The sequence below is a fragment of the Chroicocephalus ridibundus genome, chromosome 8, assembly GCF_963924245.1.
Source record: "Chroicocephalus ridibundus chromosome 8, bChrRid1.1, whole genome shotgun sequence".
In the NCBI taxonomy this organism is placed as follows: domain Eukaryota; kingdom Metazoa; phylum Chordata; class Aves; order Charadriiformes; family Laridae; genus Chroicocephalus; species Chroicocephalus ridibundus.
The window spans coordinates 3,817,092-3,839,332 of record NC_086291.1 but is presented as its reverse complement, the minus strand read 5'-3'; the positions used below and the strand labels follow the sequence as shown (position 1 = coordinate 3,839,332).

The 22,241-nt window shown below is 43.9% G+C and overlaps 1 protein-coding gene across 15 annotated transcripts in view; it reads left to right on the top strand.

The window, feature by feature from the left end:
* NFIA (nuclear factor I A) overlaps positions 1-22,241 on the top strand; it is a 362,170-nt gene that overhangs the window by 262,246 nt on the left and 77,683 nt on the right. For all 15 annotated transcript variants that reach the window (XM_063344271.1, XM_063344275.1, XM_063344270.1 and 12 more), the window contains exons 4-6: positions 7,066-7,140; positions 16,621-16,738; positions 19,258-19,385. In XM_063344271.1, coding sequence (XP_063200341.1) covers positions 7,066-7,140; positions 16,621-16,738; positions 19,258-19,385 — 321 coding nt within the window. The remainder of the gene's footprint in view (positions 1-7,065; positions 7,141-16,620; positions 16,739-19,257; positions 19,386-22,241) is intronic.

Genomic DNA, 22,241 nt, shown 5'->3' with positions numbered 1-22,241 from the left:
CGATACCACCTGTGCTCTGGTCCACATTTATTAATTTGCAACACAGGCTCTGGAGCTCAATATGACACATATTGATATAATAATTAGGCATTATTATTATTATTATTATTATTATTATTATTATTATTATTATTAAAGATTCTAATATGCCGTGAGTATGAAAGGCGATGCGCAGTGAGGCATTACATGTGTATTTCTGTTCTGATTCACCTCTGGAGAACGCCCATCGTGGCAGGTTGGGTGGATTCCCTGGTGAAGGCGTGAGAGTCCTTTCTCTGAGCCATCTCCCAGCACCTTCAGATGTTGATTCCCGACATCCACCAAGCGTATACAAAACGCACGGAAACTGAGCTGAGCCTGAGCACTGATATCAGAAGTGCACTCATGAAAACTAGCAGTGCTTCACAATTTTACTGTCTGCTACGTACAGACATTTTTTAGCTAAAAACCAAAAAGGCAAATCATTTACTGATGGTTTTGCATATTGTGAAGGGTTAACAAAACTTTCATTATCACACTCTATTAAGCCAGGACCAGGAAACAATTTCTAATCAACACTCAGATCTGGGCAGGGATTGTGCAGTCTTTTGTAGGAGGCCTCAGATCTGTGTTCTCTATTCTCACATGCTCACTTCCAGCTGTTGTCATTGAAATCCCACATAATCTCCCCGGGTCAAAGGGCAGTCATCCATGACTGCCGCTGTTAGGAGGTTATGCTGATTTCTGTTGTCAAATATTGGCCCTTTTCTCTTTCAATCACTCCCATTCTACTTTTTTTAACAAGAAAGATCCAGCCTAGAATTGTATTACATGACTTTAAAGTCTTAAAAGTGTTCCTCTATTGTACTAACACGACATGCCCTGGACGGTCTAATCCATCCTGCTATGGGCCACAAAGAAAGTTCTAGTGCTTCTTAAAACCTCAGCCAAAGGCAGGTAGGCAAGCCGGAGAGAATAACGGCGCATGTGACATGTGGCCCAGCAGTTATTTCGTAAGAAAATGTGTAATTTGTCCAAGGTGAGCTATAGCTGTGGCATTAAAATTAAATTGGAAATAACAAGCTGAAATAGAAATGGGAGCATTTGTCAGGGAGCAAGAGAGGTTTCTGTATCACCTTTAATATATAATATCTTGCTTAATTCTTCTATAAAAAGTCCATGAATTAAAAATGTGGTATAATTTACCATTAAAGGTTTATCACTTACAAATTTGAGGAAGGCGTTTTGTACAAAGCAATTAAAATGAGGCCGTTGTGCCAGCTCTGGAGGTCACTATTTGGGGTCTGGTGGTAACTGCATGTTTCGTTAAAGTGATGTGCAATATTCAGGCCTGTGTGCAGCTCCCTCGTGCCGTCTTCCATCTGAACGGGAGAGACGTTCACTCAGACAGAGTACTGCGGTTGGGATAGATGGTCTCTTCGATCTTGGTTTGGCCCTATGGGTCTAAGCTTTCTGTTTCCAGCATGGGGTGGTGACCAAGTATCTCTTGGTGATCTCCACTGTTCTTGCCCTGGGCAGGGTGAGCTGGTACAAGCGCTTGTACAAGCGCTGGTACAAGCTGGTACAAGCGCTACTACCAGCAGGGGCTGGTCTCAGCCCGGGGTGCTCCCCCCCGGCCACCCTGCCCTGGAGATGGATGCTTCCCAGAAGAGCCGTGCACCAGGAGAGGTCCCACCACACCACCACCCCGGTGCCAGACTGCCCGCAGCAGCCTGGGTCTGTGCAGAAGGAGGTGTCTCTGGAAGGGAACGCAGTCGTGGGGCTGCCGGGGCAGCCCAGGCTTAATAAACTCACTTTCCAATTAATCAGAATGTAAATGTTACGAAGGTTTTGACCGAAGCATGCATATTCTGTCCTTTTTTTTGCTGGACAATGCAGATTAGGACTAACTCTGTCACTCCCATCCTCCTCAGCCAGTGCAGCCGTGGAAAAGCTAATCTTTTGGGAGTCCTCGGGGTGATCCGGGTTCCCTCTGATAACACCCCCTCTCTCAAGGCCTGCGTGTGCTGTGTGATACAGACATTAATTTTCTAATCAATATTATTGCTCCACATTGTTTGTGAAACATGGGATTATCTAGAGAGAGGATAAACCCAAAAGGAATCAAGTTGCACTTTGAGCAGAGAGGGCTTTTCTTTTAATCAGGCATTTGGTTAAGATAATAGGCTTGAGACCCTAATTGATTATTACTATTTTAAGGTTTTAAGATGGCTATGTATAGTGAGATGCTGACCACGAAAAAAGGCTTTAGAAATGGCTTCAATGCTAGTTTGGGGGACTTGTGTAATTTCAAAACACTGAAAAGGAATCAAAGTCTCCCAAAAAGCTGTTCTCCAAAGCTTAATACATTGTCACTCGGACTGTAGTGGAAGAGAAATAACTGGACTTGGACTTTTTAATCTTCAAAGGAGTAGCTCTTTCCCGTTTTTATTTAAGCTTGGATTACAGGAAACCAGCTGTATCTCTGTTTAGAAAATACTTTGTATATTTATGGTGCAATCTAACTATTTTATAATAAAAATAATACTGTTGGATTACACAAGGAAGCCTGCTAATTAAATAACAATAATACCTTGAGCACCTTGAAAACTTCTTCTGATATTCAATTAAGGAACAATAACCAGATGAACTTTAACCTATAGACCATATTCAGACTTTCTACATAAAAGTAATTGCATCAGTCATGATTTTCTCAAGCTACAACACAAGCTCTTGATTGGTAGCTCAACGTCTGAGAGTCCTTTTTACAGCATTAATTGGGAAAGCAGACAATACTCTCCCTGTAAACTAGATTTTAGGACGAAGGTTAGTTGCCTTTGTACACGTTTACTCATTGAAATAGGAATGTTTGCTTAATAATTCAAAACAAATAGCATTAGACAACAAGTCCTAATCCTGATTTCTCCTCTGCCAGTGTAAATTAGGAGAAAATTAGGTGAAACTCTATTTGATCAGTGTAGAAAGACTTGTTTAAAACTTCTATGAGATCAGAATTAGGCTCCAGCAATTCAAGCCTTTTTCTTCTGGCTTCTTTACTGAGATCTAAAAGAAGAATATGTAAATCGCACTATGAATTTTCTCCCCAGTTAAAGCAGTCATCAAGTTAGGGAAAGATGTTTTTCATGTGGTACTTGTTATGATAGTGCTGCACTGGGTTTGTACGCTATGCCAAACGTGTGATTGGGTAATGGCGTATTATTTATTAGTTAGTATCCTGATTTGCTTTGTTCAATTTGGTCTTACTAGCCTAAGATTTTTTTCCCCCCTGGGGGGGAAGCAATCGTCCTCGTGAGCCGAAGCGAGGTCTTGTGTGATGAGCTAACTCCTAGCTGGACCTAGACTTGGGTCAGAGGCAGTGATTTAACAATATATTAGAATACCTGCTTAACTTTGTCAGCCCATCTTTATTTGGCAGGGCAAATAAGCATGTGCTTTAGTCAAGCATGTGATTAAAATGAAGCACATGCTCTAACTGCTTTGCTGAGTCAGGGCCTGCCTTGGCTAGCCAGGTGTCTTAATTTATACCCAGAATTTCAGTGAATGGGCTCCGTTAGTTTTTTGTAAAGTGAGTAAAAATTCTCTCATCCTCATTTTGAACACCTGCTTTACTACCAAAATGTGAGTGTCGCACAAAGCTGCGGAGATAACCTGATCGTATACAGCAATTTCAATGTCCTATCTTTGGGATATTTAGCAAAAGTATCACAGTGCACATATTTCTCTAAAGTGCCGTATGAAAAGTAAATCTTGCAAGCTTTCAAGATGTTTAATCATCTTTTCAGTAAAGGAGCTCGTTAATGCCAACATCTGCATATGTAATTGCTTGACTTTACCTATTTTTTTCTCATTCGGAATTAAGTGGAACAGCCAAATTGATATATTTTTGCATTTTGACCCCTGTTAATAGGTGCAAAATGTTTACTTTGCATATTTTGTCAATCCTGCTATTTCCCAGACATTTTCCTTTTACATATCTAGCTTCTTTGTCCTATTTCTCTCATTTTCTTGTTGCGCTGTTGCCGCGGCTCAGCAAAAGCTATGGTGTTAGGCCTGGATTTTGCAACCTGAAACATCCAGGCAAAGCTTTAAACTTTCATGGAGTTCTACCGAAGTGTGAATTCCCAGACCAACCGTGCATGGAAATGAGTTCAAGATACAACTCTAAGCCAAGGGCATTGCTTCTGTGGGTATCAAGATATTATTAATGATTGGCAAGACGAGCCCCTGATTTCCTAATGTTTATAAGTAAATACCAAATTGGAGAATTGTGAAATTCACCTTTCATTTGTGAAATGTTTATTTTCAGTACTGAAGGATGAAAATCTAATCACTCTCATTGCGTGCTGTTGTTTAATGATTACTATTACATGTGCACGCATAAGAAATATTCTTACAGAAGTAAGTGCACATTTCAGGTATGCCCAGCAAAATAAGAATCATGACGTTAGCAGGCCCAAGCTATTCAACTTTTCTCATGCCCTGCGGGACCCTGAGACCTAGAATGTATTTAAAAGCATTCCGCGACACTTTCATTTCTGGTTTTACCTGTGTTCCCTAGGTTAAGGTAGCGCAGTTAGCCGTGCGAGAATCATGGCTTTTTGGATGACTACAAAAGGCTCCAGACTTTCCCTTAAAAAATCAGCCAAATGTCCGACCGTGGCTGTGCTTTGTTTGTTACTGCCATATTTAAATTTCGCCTTCACTCTTAATGCGGTAGGAACCTGCCAGGGAAATGCAGGTGGACGTGGACGGCGGAGCAGAGCCGGTATGGCGCACGGTGAAAAACCAACACGTGGCAGATGTTGGTAGCATTGCTGAACGCACTTCTGGAAGTTGCTGGGATACCACCATGATGAGCACAGTGTGGGAAGTTATATAGCATAGACTGGCTTCCCTACGAAGGGCTCTGCGGAGTAGTAAGCGTCCTGGCCCTGATCCAGCAAGGCACTTAAGCATATGCTTAATTTTAGGCACATGAGTGGTTTCAGTGAAGACCTAAGAGAATTATTTTTAATTCACAGATCATTTAATTCAATAGGCAGGTCTGCTGCAGCATATGAAAAGTAGATCTTCATATTAAAAATACTTGGGAAATTGTCAACGAACAAACGTTGTGTATGGCCAGCGACCGTTTCTAAAAAGCAGAATGATGTAGTCATCACCTTTATTACGGTAAAATATAAAGCAGATCAGGCAAAAGCATTTACAATTATCTGAGAGCTATTTCTAAGTTGAAAATAAGGAAAAATAAAAGCTTCTAAGAACGTTTTTTCATTTGAAGTAGAGAAAAATTTATTCTCTTGATGTAAATAAAAACCTTGTTTGCAGATTGAGGAATTTGTTTGTGTTGAATTTCAGCATCAATTTCAATATTTTATAGTACATTTATCTACAGCTGGAGCATGACAGATTTGTGTATATTTATATGTTTGTGTACATAATACATATGTATACACACATACACAAGGATGCCCAAAGATATACATATACACAGTTTGAAAACTCATCATTATTGCTGAAGTATAAAAACATGCCTGATGTAGAAACTTGTTTCAAGTCTGTTAGCTTAGCGACTGCGTTTAGCTGGCACAGTAGGATCCTCGCAGAAACAGGGAAGTTGTTCTGTGCCGGAGCGGAATTTGCTGAGGACTTGGCTGGAGCTGAACGGCTCACCTCCCTTCAGACCGCTCCCAAACCTTTCCCTGACATGTCACCCTCTGTAGTCCTGCACACAAGGTGTATTTCTTTGACTTCCCATTCTGCGGGTAGAAATGGCAATGGGATATGCTGGGTTTTTTAAATGACCCCAAAAGAAAGACAGGAGAACAGATATGCAGCTCGCATTAGTCCTGTTGCTCTGGTCACTGTAGGAAGGTGCACAGGTATCGCCACGATGAGCGCAGGGAATGGTAGAATATACTGAACGTAGGGGAATTGTACTGAGTCTGACAAACAATTAACAACAGAGCAGATGGTGCCCCTGCAAAACATTCAATAATATATGTGTGTGTGCGCTGGGATCAGTGACTCTAAGTAGGACAACCTAAAAAGGTATACCACTTATCCTGTGGACAAGTAGGACTTTACAGTTCTTTTAATAATCTCTTTATCCTGAGATTTCTCCTTTGACCCTGATTTCAAAAGCAGGAGGTCAGTCTGGCCGCCTAACCGCAGACCTCTAATTGAAGTCCAGATACGTCCCGCGTGAACCACTGTATCCCACTCCGCACACTTGCACTGGGTCGCAGCCCGAAAGCTGCTCCTTTTGTAATTGATCATACCCGTGAAAATTAAATGAACATTTGGTGGTAGGCATGTTTGCAGAGAAGAAGGAAAATACTGTTATGTAAAGTGTAATAACATTTTGATACCAAGTGTGGAGGCATTCCTTGCACAAGGGAGGCGAGTGTGGAAGCGTATGCCCTGGTTCCCAAACACAGTCCAAAGCTCAAAGTTAATACTTTTCTTATGCAAAGATTTATTTCTCTTTTCGAAAGCTAGTTTTAAATGTTAGGATTTTTTTTTTTTTTGTGGGAAAGAAATTAATTTAATTTTTTTAACCAGCTGCTATTTTAAGATTTCCCCAGTGTAACCTTAGAAAATGAAGAGTACATCTTTAAATCTTGTTTTGTTTGAATGAATGGGTAGATAATCCTGATCAGATGTTTCTTTAGAGAATAATGTTTAAAACGATTATGGAACTTAGCTGTCCTGTCTGTTTCCTAGGTACAGTATTTTCATTTCAATTGTGAAGTCATTAGGGGTCATCCAAGGTAACCGTTTATTAAAATAGTCCTCTTTTGTTTCAGATTTCCTGTTGAGATGCTTTAACATGTAAAAATCTCCCTGCTGATGTGTCATGTTAGCTTTCCTAACCTCTAGATAGAAACCACAAAGCAGCCTACATAGCTGTATGACTAGTTACCCACCTACATAAACAATAATTACCGCTAAGTGGGAAATTAGATGTCACATTTTAAGTCTAAATGAAAGTAAAGTATTTGAGAATACTGTCATTAAATGCTTAAAGTTAATCGCAGTTCTCTCACTCTGTTTGTTTTGTAGGACATTTGGGCTTCCAGGACAGTTTTGTCACATCAGGTGTTTTCAGTGTGACTGAGCTAGTAAGAGTCTCACAAAGTAAGTATCATTTTGTGGCCAGTTTATGTGGTTTCTGCAATCCCAGTTTTTTTCTTTGATTCTTATCGTGTCCCTTCCCCAATTCAGAAACAGCATCTTGAAAATTGAGTCTCTTCTCCCCGCTTCTCGCCCGCAGACGGCGTTTATGTGCCACATCTTTTAATGTGGGGGAAAAAAATAACGTCATTTTTAAAAGGAAATAAAAAAAAATTTAATTCTGCAAACTTGCATGTGCAAGTTGATAAGCTCGTCCGGTACCCAGCTGAAAATGGGCAGACTCTGTAGCAGAGTGCAGATAAATGCCTACAAAGGTCAGTTTATCCAGCGGATCCCTTGCAGGATCCATCCAAGGACTGTGTTTTAACCAGACCTCTAGAAATGACATGATCTGTGCACATAAGCCTGGAAATTTTCTTACGCCGCTTTTGCCGGTTGTGTTCATCCCTGCCATGCGTACATGTGTTTGTACACCTGCAAATTAACGAACTCGTTAATAATGCCGACAACTGTACCCACTTCAGCTCTGATAATCTCAGTTGTGCAGAAGCATGCATCTTGGCTTCGCAAGGCGTGCGTTTTCCATTAACTGTGTGGAATTCTGTCTTCCAGAAGGATTTGTTTTTTGACCTTTAAAGAATGCTAATGCCCCCAGCATGAATGACACACTGCAGCATGATCATTACAGGCTTGTCAATACTCACTAACAACAGTGAATTAAGAGTACCTGTCACCACCCTGTTCCATTGATCAGAGGTGCATTGATCGTATTTTGCTATGACATAATCCAGATAGTCCGAGGAGGGCGTATGGACGGTCTCTTGCAAAGAGACTGGTAAGCCAGGGCCGTAGGTACTAGTCCTTTGGGGATCTTCTCTGCAGCTACTGTAGAGCTATGGAGTAACATCACGTTGTCAGCAATTACCACTGCTCCAGGTGAACCACATGTCTACGTGCCCTTTTAAAACCTTAGGGCTTGTAACCAATCGCTTTCGCACAGCCAGTGATAAAAATGGTTCTCCTCCTAGGTAGCAGGAATATTTGTTTATGTGTTGGCTCTGAGCATGTAGTTGAAGTCCTTCTGGGGCTGGAATCTTAACTGGCACAAACCTAGCAGAGAATCTGTGGGTTTGAGTCAGAACACAGAGTTTCTGTAAGGATTTTCCTGTTTTATTTCCCCTTTCGGAAAGACTTGCACAAGCTAGCAAATCAGCTTTATGTTCAAAAATAGGATGCTACAAGGAAAGCATGGCAAGTGGGAGATACATGAATGTCAGAGTTATATCTGCTGGAGAGAGAGACAGGGAGAAAAAGTTTAAGGCTGTAATTTCTCCTGAGTTTTCTTCCCTGACAACTGGTGGGAATTTTGTGAGAAGGACAAAGAGGACTTAGAAGTCAAGAGGAGCTGCTGAGCGCTCGGCGCGTTTGCAAATCAGTTCACTTACTGAAGTGCATAAATAGGGACTTTGACATCTAACTCGCCATACTGTGTGCACTAACTTGCTGGTACCTGCAGCACGGTGGACAAAACCAAGTTATCGCCAGTCTTTGAACGTCTCCGTGTTATGTCACTTTATTTTCAGTGTGACAGCGTAAGGCTTTTCAAGCCCAAAGGATTCACCCTCCCCCTCTGCAAGGCATCCCACTTCACCACAATCTTATCTTCGCTGTAGGAGCCCTACACAGCAGAACTGCCTCTGGACTCTGTCAGCCGTGCTTCGTGTGTGCACAGGGCAGAGCTGCTAGAAAAGTGCCCCCGCTCAGGACTTCACCCTTCACAGCCAGCCCCAGTCTCGGCCTCCCCGAGAGCTTGGCATTCACCTCAGGAGCGTCATGTTTCATGTCTATTAATCTTCCAGTATATTTTATTGCAACTAAACTAAAACGTTGTGTATCAGTAATCCTGGCATTCAGGATGTTTTGCAAAGCTGTGGCCGAGACGTTCCCTCTGCCTGCTGCTGAAATGCTCCACCTCCAAGGGTAGGGCACCTGCACGCGGGAAGAGCAGGGCAGGCATGAATTTTGATTGGAAATAACGAAGGAGGTGTGGGTGGGCAAAATAAAAAGACTCAGATTTTATCTGTTCCAGACACAGGGGTTTGCACTCTTTTTCATGAGCTCTTTAATAATCCTGGGAGGTCAAGACCTCAGTTTTATATCCTGTCTACAAGCCAGCACCTCCACCAAAAATAGTGTCCCCAAAGCATATCGGGATATCACTTCAGAACTGACTCAGAGGGACGAGTGCCAGCAACTGATTTAGCTACACTGCTTTTGATAGCACCCTGGATTTTCCTTGGAGATGCCCCAGACATGTACTGACCAGCCGTAACCTTGTTTACTTTGTGAGGTCTGAGAAGCCCACAGCCTGACACGCCGTGGCTACGCAGTAGGATATGTTTAGTGGAGAGTCTAGCATCAAATTCCCAGCGAAGTCAGTATGAATTTGCATGCTAATATTAAAAGAATTATTTAACATAACAGAGCAACAAAGTAATTGCTGCATATTTGCCTAAATTGGCAGGCAAGGTCTTTTAAAGAGCGTGCTTTTCCATATAACCCTTGCTGGGTTGTCTGTGTGTTCCCGTGTCTTGATTTGAGACCAGTCCATGGGTTACTTTCATTCTGGGGAGCTCAGCTTATGAACAGCCATCATCCAGACTCACCAGCAGCTATTAACAGTCTGTAGCTTGAGCAATCAAAGCATCTTCAATCCGTTCTCTTCCTTTTACTTTCTAAAAAGTCCTTACTCCCTCAGAAGCCACCACGGCTAGGGAAGGACCAAGCCAGTCTAGAGTGGGCCCTCACATTTAGTCTCTGCTCTCTTCCTGAGTGTGGTCTGTCTTGGCTTTGCAAAGAGGTGCCATCTTTGTGTCTGCCCGTTGTCATGCTTCTTTCTGTGCTTGCTTTTGATAATATGATGATAGAAATAAGTGATTTCCCACAGCTTTAACTGGCCTGAGGTTTGCTGCTGTTATCTAAAATTACTCTTATGAAATATTGTTGGTAGCAATTATGTGTAGGTTTATTTAGTAAAGTTCCCAGAGGTCCACATGACAAGGAGTCTCAAGTAATAGGCAGTTGTCTCCGTCATGCAAATTTGGGGAATGAATTAATCAAGCAAAAGGTCAGCTGTGACCATTATCTATCTTACCCATCAGTGCTGATCATCACAGTTTCTGTGAGCTATTGAACAAGTCTAGACTGTTTTGGTAACAGAAACTCGCTTCCTTCAGTCCCAGAGATGCAGATTTTCTTTCGAAATGCTACCCAGCTACTTGAATCTTGCAGAGCCTAGTAAAATAGAGAAAGCCGATCATCTGAAAAACAGATAGTTCCCTCTCCACCCCTTCTGATGTGGATGTTGCAGACCATGCTGTCGCTTCTCCTACGTTATTAGCAGGCAAAGGGTGTGAGCTCCATTCTAAGTGTTGTCTGTCACCCCAGATACAGGGGAGACCCCTTCGGATAACAGAGACTTCATTCTTCCATCTCTAGAGAGGTTTGGGCTGACAACAAAAAGCTCAGCAGCAGACACATCGGAGATGATGCACAAGTTTGGTGAACTGACAGCCAGCTGTTGGTGAAGCAAAACCTTCTCCCTCTCTACCCTTGTTAGGAGAGTATTCCGCTCACTGTCTGCAGATATCTGCAGGGCACTGGAGGATACCCTCTGGAAAAGGTGCCGGCAGAGGGGGTGGCTTGTGGTGCCAAGCCACTGCCAAGTCTACAGTCCCATTCCCTTGGCAGAGGCTGGGGGAGGCCATGGCAGGCTGGAGCAGGGAGAGGGGCATGGGGAACGCTGTTCCCCTCTTGGCTTGGAGTCGGCGCCACGTGCTCTTGTGCAGAGAGCTGCTGGGAAGATCTCCTCCCTTGGAGGTCCTTCAAGCAGCCAGATAAAGTGCACTGCCCAGGATGTGAAGAAAGATTTAGGATTTATGAACATTCCGCTAGAGCCAAATCAAACATATTTGTTTTGTGATGTGTTATTTGTCAAAATGACATCATTCTTCATGCTGATAAACAAGGGAATTCTGACTGCACCCTGGACTGAAAATGCCACGCTTTGAGTTTTAAGATGTTAGCTGTGTGCGGGAAGGAGCTGTACGGAGCAAGTGGGGTGACTTCTAATCCTGCTAATGAGCCGGTGAAACCACAAGCACACAAGCGTCCATGCAGTTGCTTACCGCTCCTGTATAAACACGGGAATGGTCCAGCTAATTATCCCTGAGACAGTTACACTAATTCCACAGGTAAGAGGTGCTTGTGCAGACGAGGCGCTTTGAAAAGCTGAGATCATGCAGCCCAGAGACTTGGCCAGCGGCTGCTTTAGCCACGGGGCCAGGGCTGAAGCTGTCCTTGCCGTGATGCAGGCAAACGAGTGCTAGAAATTAATCACCGCCGCTCCAGGCACGGAGCATGGGTGCGACGGAGGAAACCCAGCTTCCTCACGCCTTTCATCCCGTGGCCAGGTAAAGCCAAAACCAAACTGCAGGGCAAGTCCTGCCAGCCCCAGCTCGTACTGGATGCCTGTGGCGAGGCGTGGGGTGCCCCGGCTCCTGGCGTGGGGCTGGGAAGGGACGCTGCTGCCTTCCTGCAGCCCGGGAGGGGAGAAGGGGCTCTCCTCCACGCAGAGCACGTGCGTGAAAGCCGGGGTATAATAAACCAAGTCTCTCTAAACAGCAGCCTGTATGTTTTCTGCTATGCTAAGCATTACAGTAGTGAAGGTAGTTAAAGTCAGCAGCATGAAAATTAACATTTAAAAAGATACTCTGTATTCCTTAGCAAAGCACTGCTATCCAAAACATACTGTTTGGACTTGGGTATGAGAGGAAGAAAAAAAGATTATAATAAAAAATAGACTGCAGGCATAGAGTGAACAGTTGCCGTGACCTTGCCTTTTGTATGCCATTACACAATTCAATGGCAGTCCACTCAAACCTTGCTCTCGATCAATATCCTATTAAAGCAGCACAAAAAGTCTCTATAAACTTAGTGGTTAGCTATGTTTATAAATGGAACTCAGCATAATTAGATGGTCAATAGCAGGCTGTACTTGTAATTTTAAAATGAACATCACACATTTCATATCTGTTGTATTCGGCAAAACCTCTTTGAATCTGAAGATACAGCGCGTAGGAAACAAAGGCCTTGCGAAAAAAAAACCCCAACACCCAGCTCCCCTTTCCTCTCGGCAGCGGCTGCGCTGCTGTGTGTTTCCCTTTGTTTATGGAGTCACAACACAGGAAAAAGTTTATTAGTCAAATGTCATGTTTCTCCCATTTAACCTTAAACGCATTATCACTTTGCTGCAGTGTTACACATGTAATGATCTTAGTCACATCCCAGCCCCTTTGTAAAAATAAATACATAAAAATGGAGAAAAAAAAAGAGAAACTAAATATTAACATGACTAAAAGAGAGTGCCGTATTCCAAGGAAGACAAATGCCAGCCTGGCTGGTTTTATTTAGTGGGTTTCCTGTTCTGTAATTCAATAAATTTTTCAAAATAAATATTCCAATTGGGTTAAGTCAGAGGGCTTTTTGTTAATTTCTCTGTTATTTTTCTTGACATTTCGGGTGAAGATCTGAGCTCACAAGCTGGCAGCGGAGGGAGGAGGCTGGCAGCGGGGGCGATGCTGCCCAATGTCCCGGGGAGCAGCTCAGGCAGAGGCGCCCACCTTCCTCCTCCTCCTCCTGCCCCTTAGAGCGAGGAAATGTGTCCCGGATTTTCTTTGTGATGCCAGCAGCTGAAATGGGAGCTGAAGCCGGCATCAGTTTGTTGCTGAGAAAGCCCGTGCACATTAGCGGGCTGGGTGTTAGGGGAAGAGGGGTCCTTCCTCCTCGCCCCCGGCCAGGTCGGAGCCCTGCGTCGGATGACGGCACGTAGGTGGGGACTATTGTTTTGACTCGCAACTGCAATTTCTGACATCCTTTCCTGTTTGGGAGATGTTCCCGAGCTATCAGAAGGTCACTTTTGCTGCAAAGCATTTCTTGGGGGGGGGAGGGGGGGGGATGGCATGTTTTTAACGTCGTTGCCTGGAGTTTCTGCAGGCTGCAGCCTGTAACAGCCGGCTGTGCTGGAGGGCAGCTTCCCAACCACGCTGCTGCTTCGTGTGGGGCCACAGCGTCTTCCCGGGGCAGAGGAACAGGAGTGTAGGGAAGTTGCGTGGTGGATTGTCAGATGCTACAGTGAAGAGGTTTAATTTAGACAGAGTTTTGCCACAGTTTGCACCACTCTTATCCCTTTGCTTACGCTCCAGAGCTGCAGCCTTTATGGGGAATTGTGCAAATAGATGCAAGTATTGCCTTCCCATCAGCTTTCTGGGCCCGTGCGAGGTGGACAGTCCACCAAGGCAGTGTGAGAAGCCATTTTGGAGCAGGGTCGGATGCCTCCTGGCCAGGCTAGCTGCAGCGTGCCCACTCTCGTGGCGGGTTGCACCGCAGAGCACAGGGTGAACGGAGGAGGCAGATGCCAGGCAGCGAGCTCCGAAGCCCAGCACAGGAGGTGCGAGGTGTCACGCAGCTCTGCCGAGGCTGAAGCAGAGACAGAAAGCACACACGGCTTCGACCAAATCCCAGCTGGGAAGAGGAAGCGACCTTCCGCCATGCAGATGAAAGGCATTAACCTCTTCCCGACAGTCTCTGATAGGGCTCTGCAGTTGACTGGTTGCTGGGTTTTATGGTAGTAAATGGGGTAGCTGCGAGCAAAGGTAGAAATACCCCTTGGTGAAAGGCAGGCACACCAAATCTGTGCCTATCGGGCAGGCAGGAGAAGGGATTTCAGAACAGTTTAGCCTGTGCAACATTTGCCACAGCACCGGAGCTGGTCGTGGCAGGATCGTGGCTCCTGCCTAGGGGGTGCCAAGGGGTTTTGGGTACTTGCCGCTGTAGGCCAGCCAGGCATTTCAGCCTCTGCTGCTTAGATCTGTTGGTGTACATCAGAGGTGGGTTTCATTCTTTAACCCTCAGGTTGTAAACAGGCTCTTGAGCGTGGCAAGGTGGTTCGACCTGTAGCCAACAAAGCATCCTTCGGGTTTGCTGCCCAGGAGGAAATTTCTATGTGATTAGCCCTTTCTACTTTGTGCTGAGTTTACACAGCGTTAGCAATACGTTGTTCCTACCCCACCCCTGCTCTGGAGATACAATTCATTTTTCCATAGGGCCAATTCAAGGGTTGGAAAAGAAATGTCCAGGATTTGGGGAGAGAGCGATAAACAGAGTGGGGGTGAGAGAAAGAAGAGAAGCGTTATCTACATACCAGTTTTTCTTCCGTATCTGTTTGGAATAAAACTGTTTCATAAATCTTGCCGTGCCTAGGAAATTCATCGTGCCTCAGAAAAAAAAAACGGTGCTTTAATTTAGTGCTTGCCTTTTTATGTTCCTGTTTGGAAAATAGTAGGCTTAACCTGTAAGTTAGGCTTTGGTAGGTAGAGGGTGCAGAGGAATTGATCAGCAAAGGGTTTACAGAGCACAAATCTGTTTGGCAAGGAAGTTGCTGAAAACTGTGGAGTAGATGCTGCAGCGAGTACCTTTATGATTGATTTCCATTCAAGTCAGACTGACTGCAGTGTGGTCATTTTTCTAACCCATAACTGCTCACACTGCAGCAGTCTGCTATCTGCAGGGTGTCTGAATTATAGCAGTCCATGTCCGTGGTACCTTTTACGCAAATTACTTACACCGGTTTCTTTTTCCATGCAAATTCATCAGTTTTACAGCCTCTTGTAGCTGCTGTCAGGAAACTGTTGCAGAAAGCACAAATTGATAAAAGGAGTTAATTTTACTATGCTTAATTTTTCTTTCTTTCTGTTAACACGCCCTCTCATATACCCAGCGTGCAGGAAACGTATGATAGTTAAGAGAAGATAACAAAGGATTTGAGTGTTCTTGTCATAAATTACTTCCCAACTTCATTCCTTTTAATGATCATTCCAGATTTTCTCAAGTTTTAATGGCGTTGTGTATTTTCCGTCCCATGCTTTTAAAAGTCGGTGGCTATCCAGGCTGTTCCCTTTCTGTCTCAATGACGTTCTTAAAAGATCCTTGCCAAACAACAACTAATTGTCTTGTGGGGATGATGAGGCAGCTGCAAAGCTACATTATTCCTCTGTCAAATCTGACATTGTGAGCTCCTTAAGACTTGGGGTGAAATACTGGCCCCATTACAGTCAATGGCAGCACTCCCAGAAGCCTGTGTTTCAGCCCAGACATGTTAGCTGGGTGATAGGAGCTATCCTGTCTTCATTTCCTCACTCCTGCCCCATCGGAGTGAGAGATTTTTTTCGTGTTTGAAAAAGGGCCAGATTCTCAGACCAAAGATTAAACTTGGCTCAGCATCCTCGTGTGGCATTGAGACTGCTTCGCCTGCCTTTGTTGCTGTGAATCGGGGCTCTCAGACAATACATTCCAGGCCAAGCTTGTGCGTTTTATTGTGCAGCGCGTCCTTTTTCAGATGTCTCTGAAATGTGAGAGAAAATCATGATCTGTAATTGTCAGCTCACAAAGTTGTATTGTCCTGTAAATAACACTGGAACAGCCACAGCGGATATGGTACCATTCGCCGTATAGTGGCATTTTTTGTGTGAAATGCATTATCTGTTGACTTTAACGTTAAACTGCTCCATTCCTTTTCTGTTCCCAGAAGAATACGGCACACGGAGTTCACAGCCTTGTGCCTGCAAACTTCAGAGCGTGTAGGAATTCATAATGCTTTAATGTAAAACCAAGGCTCTAGGACAGGGAAATTAGGGGGATTCATGTCCCTTACAATAAAACGTAGGTGCTGGGTAAGGCAGTGGGAGGTGAACAGTGGAAGGTAAGCTTCCTTAGGTAAGTGGAAGGTATCCAGGAAGCTGGATAAAAGTTCTGGAGAGTCATATGTCTCTAGCTCTGATTTAGCTGGAGGAGAGGCCAGAGGAAAGCTCAGATGCTCGCAGGCGGAAAAGAACTGAGGCTTCTCATCGGCTTTTGTGCTTTCTCCAAGGAGCGTTTGTAACCTCTGTGCTTCTGGATGTACATCACGTATATACTAAAGGTCCCGAGGTGTGTATTTCCCTGCCCATACTGCTTATAGATTATGCCAGGCACACGACAGGGATGGTGCAGCCTATTTGTAACTATGCCAATAAATGCAGTGCTGTCCTAAAAATGGAAGCAACAAGTTTCACGAAATGTTAGAAGGATTTTAACAGAAAGGCAGTGCTTAAAGCAAGTCTTCCCATCATTGTTTAATTTTCTAGAAAAAAAAGAATACCTTTGGAGGAATGTAAGAAAGAGTCTATGTCATGGAACATCGTATTCTTGGTAAAATTTACATCTTGATTGCAATGCCAGTTACCATTAGCATCTCCTAATTTCCACGTCCCACCTGTTCTCATCATGAAACTAAACACACTCATGAGGAAAAGGAAAGTGATTTTGAAGTGCAATTCATGCCTTATTCACATGACTTACTGACTGCAATCTCTTTTGTTTCCCCAGCACCGATAGCTGCAGGAACAGGCCCTAATTTCTCCCTCTCAGATTTGGAAAGTTCTTCATACTACAGCATGAGCCCAGGAGCAATGAGGAGGTCTTTACCTAGCACATCCTCTACCAGGTAATTTAATCTCTGCCTAATACCAAGTTACTTGGAAACCCAGGCCAGCATCATTACTCATCTGGGAAAGTAACCATTAAATTCTCTGACAAGCTGTTCGGGGGCCTCAAGATGTGGAGCTGTTTCAGATTCACAGGGCTGAACGTTGAACTGGGTTGCTGTTAAAGTTCTTTTTATACATACAAGCTTTGAAGAAAAACTGCTGCATTGACTCGTATAACTTCTGGCCTGTATCTCGGCGTATCAGGAGAAATTCCACTGGAATTGTTGGAGTTTCACTTGACTTGTGGCAGAAGAGAATTAAGACGGGCCGCTTTGTCCCAGCAGGAAAGGCTTGAGATAGGCATACATGCATTCTTTATTGTAACAAGTGTTGTCTGTGAGACTAACATTGTTTTAGGACCTTGGTCTGTAATGCATTCTACTTCCGATATAGCATTTAGAAATTTGGGACTCAGCCTTTGAAAAACTGAATTGTTAATGCAGATGACTACCCAGTCTGATTTTGATTTTGGCTTAGACGCCAGCTATCAAACAAGGATATTTTTTATTTTTTACCTTTCACTTTAACCATCCATGAGATTAGATTTATAAACAAGCCCGGTCACTCTAGTAGTCTTGAACACTATTAAGGAACCAGATTGATTTTTTTTTCCCCCACAGCCAAAATAGATCACTTATTTCAAAGACATGACAAGAAAGTCTAACTTCAGTGCAGGGTTCTTTTACGTTTTTATCTCAGTCTGCAGTGCCACCAGCTTTGCAGTAAGCATATACACGTGTAAAAAGTCTCTACAGTTTGAATATAGCTGTTGTTTTTATTTAAAAAAAATATATCTTTAAAGAGAGCCTCTTAGCAATAACTTCTTACAGTTTGCAGTGATTGGAAGAACATTCTACATCTTGCACTTAGTGCGCACATTATGAAGCTCGGTGACTACAATTCCCATTACACATCAATTAAAAACTTTGTGCTCTTTCATTTTTTGCATGTAAACTGTGTACCCTACAGTGCTCATCATTAGCACCATTCTCAGGTAGAATTTAGTTGTGACTCCAGAAGCAAAAAAGTGAGGTTATTAATGTTACTTAAGAGCTCGGTTGTTACTCTTCTATTCTTCTGCAAATAGCTACCACTGATAAGGAGCTAATTATAAACAGCATGGGTAGTTAATAACTTGGTAATATGTTTGTTTTCCTCTCATTAGGCTGTTCCCAGTCAGAAAAAAAAAAGTATTCCTTAAATACACAGACTCAGCAGAATTATCAGGCGGTAATTATATTGTATGCACACAATTTCCCCTATTGACACATAACAATTCTCTAAATTAAGGAATGGCCAAACCTGCATTCCGCGCATACCGCAAGAATTATTCTTCCTGTTTCTCACAAACTGATTTTGCATACCCGCCAGTTCCTACCTGTGCAGAGCTTCGGGTGGGGAGCTGCGGAGAGGCTGCAAGTTTTAAACCAATAGAAATCGCAGTGGAATATTTTATGTCTGTTAAATATGTTCCCCCTACACAGAGGAGCCTGTTCTTGAACGCCTTAAGTCTTAATAGAAGACAGATTTAGTGAAAAAACTGAGCTGACCCAGCCTTGGAAAAGTACTTAGAAGAGAAATTCTCAGTAACGTCCCCACGCAGTCTGTACAACTCATTAGAGAAAACAGAGCCAAGCTAAGTGTCTTTGGCTTTGGGATCCTCTCCCTGCAAAACTACCGGAGTCTGAGTCAGGGGCCACCAGAGACCCCTGGAAGGGCTCTTCTGTCTCCTGAGCTTTTGGCGAGGGAGGTGTGATATATCACAGGGGAATCCTTTAGTCCTGACACTGGCAAGAGATACCTGTCGGGGGCTTTTTGTGCTTGGTGGCGTACCGTTGCAGAGTAAAATGCTTATACTTGTACGATAACACGAACATTTGAACCCAGAATGGATTCTTCCATCTTTCACTTGTCTACGCTTCTTCTTATGAAGTCTGGGTTAGTTTAATGGCTACAGTTAAAAGATTTAAGTTTGAACGGGTAAACGATTTGTCTTTCCAAAGAAGCTGTGGAAAAATCTGACAGTTAAAGTAAGTCTTGGGTGTCGTTACCATATTCATTCAAATTGCAAAAATCACGCAATGCAAATTAAATTCCTGCCTTTTCTTTGACCCCTGTGTACTTTGAAAAATCTCCTACTTCCCAATCTATCAAAGCCCAAATGCTAAACTGTCTAACAGTTAAACTAATGCGTGTTTAGGGGTTCAGTCTGGTCTCTGTGAGAGGTTGTTTTGTGTCTCACTGAAGCTCAGTCACTGTAAATGAAGCAAATCAGAAACAAAAAGTGGCTGCTGAGAGGTTGGGTGGGCAGGATGGCCGTGCAGAACTCACACCTTCCCCTTCCCAGGGCCCTAAATCTATTACGGTTTCCCTAACCGAGTTAGTCTCAAGCAGGGTTAGCAAGATATGTCCCAACAGAAGCTCCTTTGTTCCTTTCCACATATACAATATTTATGATGTGTTTTTCCTTTCTCAGCTCTACAAAGCGTCTCAAGTCTGTGGAGGATGAGATGGACAGTCCTGGTGAGGAGCCATTTTATACAAGCCAAGGGCGCTCTCCGGGAAGTGGCAGCCAGTCAAGTGGATGGCATGAAGTGGAGCCAGGTAAGCCACGGCTTTCGGGAGCCCGAGAACACGATCTCCAGTCGCTCTGTTTTGTTATCAGAATACACTGAATGCTGTGTAGAAAGGTGATCAATTCTAAACATCTTGTAACTTCTTCTGAGAAAAGGTCAGTCTAATGAAAATATTGTAGTGGGTTTATTGCTCCTGCAGCTGTGAATGTTTCTATAGTGTGTCACTTCTGTATTTTGTCCAAGTATCTGAAGTATTTAAATAATGCAGCAAAAGATAGGCAGTCTTTTTCTTGCAAAACATCCAGATTCAATTCTGGGATAGCGGTGACAATCGCTTAGCAAAAAGCTGTACCTGCCGGGGCTGTGCCCTACAGTTGTACTGTTTAAATAAATATCCCGAAATTTATATAAGGTAGAAGGACTTTTCAAGCCTTATACAACACTTGAGCTCACTTGGTAATGACTTTTAAGAGACTTACAGAAGGAGTTGTTTTATTATTCTGTAATACCATGAAGTGTGATGGGAGGCTTCATATCAAAATAGATAACAGCAGGTGTTACAACGTTTGGGAAGCAGCTCTTCTGCCTTTTCTCAGTTAATTTTTGTGCGTGATCTTTCTTGTTGATCATCTTTTGGGTTATGTTATGTTACATACTTAACTGTCCATTGATCACTTATCTTGAGATCATCTGGGTGCTTAATACTATTGAAAAGATTTTTCTGGGTCAGTGCTACATGCATAGGTGAAGTTAATGCCTCAGTTTTGCTTACATCTAAATATCTGATATTTATTGCCAATAAAAATTAGAGAAGTCTTATTTGTTAGGCCAAGGCAAGCAGTGCTTTCATCTTCAGCCTCCCAGTGTTTGAGAAGGCCCTCTAAACAGCCCAAAGGATCTTTCGCAATACATATTTTTTTCTTTCTTATTTCTTTGGATTTAAAATGGTATGGTTTGGGTTTGTTTGAAACAACACATGCTTGTCCAGGGTACTGTGTATAATGAACTATATACAGCACAGAAAAGTAAATTCAACCTGAACAGCATTAAAATCAGTTCCGTGGGCACTTGGCCAGCCACCTATATCCTTCATCATGTAGGAAACATACCCACAGCCTTCTCTGGAGACCCTGTCAAACAGCTGTCCTTTACAGCATGCCCAGAAAGTCACCAAATTTGGGCTATTCCAGACTGGGGGGGGACTGATTCCCGCGCCTGGGAGCCCTTGGAGGATCCCCTGCCAGCTGCCCTCTCTCCTCTAATGAGGAGGAGCCAGCTTGTGGGCCCTTATTGACTGCAGATGTGGCACTTTGGCAGGAGGAGAGGGTGGACCTGCAGGCAGACAAGTGCCAGGCTTCCCGTGACTGCCTTGCCGCCACCATCCCCAGGGCTCTGGTGTTTTCAGTGAGGTGTCCTGCTCAGTAGACACTAGGGGCTGTTTCCTCCATCAGCTCCAGGCTCCAGATGATGTAAGGCACAGCTTCACCTTGTACTAAACTAGTCTGCTCATGGAGCGGCAAAAACACGAACAAAAGCTCAGCGCCCATTGAAAGGGAGAGATCACAACCTGCTCTGCAGACACAGATGGCTAAAAGCTGCCTGGGTCACTGCTTCTACATCATTGTCAGACGGGGGGCTAACTCCCCCCAAAGTTTGGGGTACTCTTTGTTAATGACAAATGTTCTCCATTTGTGCAACAGCCAGAGGTTGGCTATTAATTTTGCTGTCACTTCTGGTGGTTTTCCCCACATGGGGTCATTACCTCTGTCTCATCCAAGTCCTTAGTAGATGGTGGCACAGAGCTGCTGAGCTGGACAGGAGAAGTCCCTAAAGCCTTACACCTCCAAAGCACCTCCGCCACTCTTGGCACCACTGGGTGCCCATCATGAAGAAGCACAACTGCCCACGTCAAACTCCCTGAGGTGCTCAGAAAGGCAAGAACAAGTCAGAAAAGAGAAGGTTCTTCCTCCCTTATGACCTTCCTCCCTTACTAGAGAAAAATCCCAGATCCTGCTTAGTCTTGCCTGTAAAATGGCAGAAAATCACCTTGCAACATCAGGGACTCAAGCCAGGTACCAACTAGATACAGCTCAGATTCACCAAGCTATCTATCACTGTCACAGCTATGAAGAAAAAGAGCTTTATCCAGCCTGCGTGGGATGCACTTTCAAACCATCTCTGTGCTATATCCACACAGCCCCACCCGATACTTCTGCCATGGCTTTCCAGCAGCCTGTCCTCTGAATTCATTGCCTCAGCTTCTCCGTTAAACAGGGTCACTGCAAGAGCACGGCTGGCAGAGAGATTACCTAAAGAGCCGCAGCTCATCAGTGGCGAAGGACAAAGCAGTACTGAAGTGTCCTTCCGTGCCAGGGCGACAGTGGTATGTCACTGGAACAAGGTGCTCCCCCCGAGGGACACATCCTGCCGGGGTCTGTGCACAGTGCCCTGCTTCACCTCAGAGATCACACGTGGGTCTGGTATTAACGCCTGGCCCTTTGTATTTGACGTGGGTGCTTTGTCTCCAGAAGTGTAAAATGTTTTATGAGTCTTCAATGGGGCATCTGCCTAGAAAATATATTGGTCATCTGAAAGCTGTACAAATGATGTTAACATGCCGTGTTACCCGGTGGCTTGCCGCAGAGCTCCTCTCTGAGAGGGGAGCTTTGGAGCCTGGACCTGTTTCACATCCATCCTTTCTGATGTCTCTCCTATCCAGAAAAAAGGCCTTGCCATTTATTTAATCAACAGTCAAAATGATGGCACGATTCTAACATACAATAATCTCTGAGCTTCATCAGTGTTTTGGGTTTTTGCTCAGTGAAATTTGCAGTAGAAGTTTAAAGACTAAAACCGTCTTTCTGTTTGACTTGGCATTTCTTTC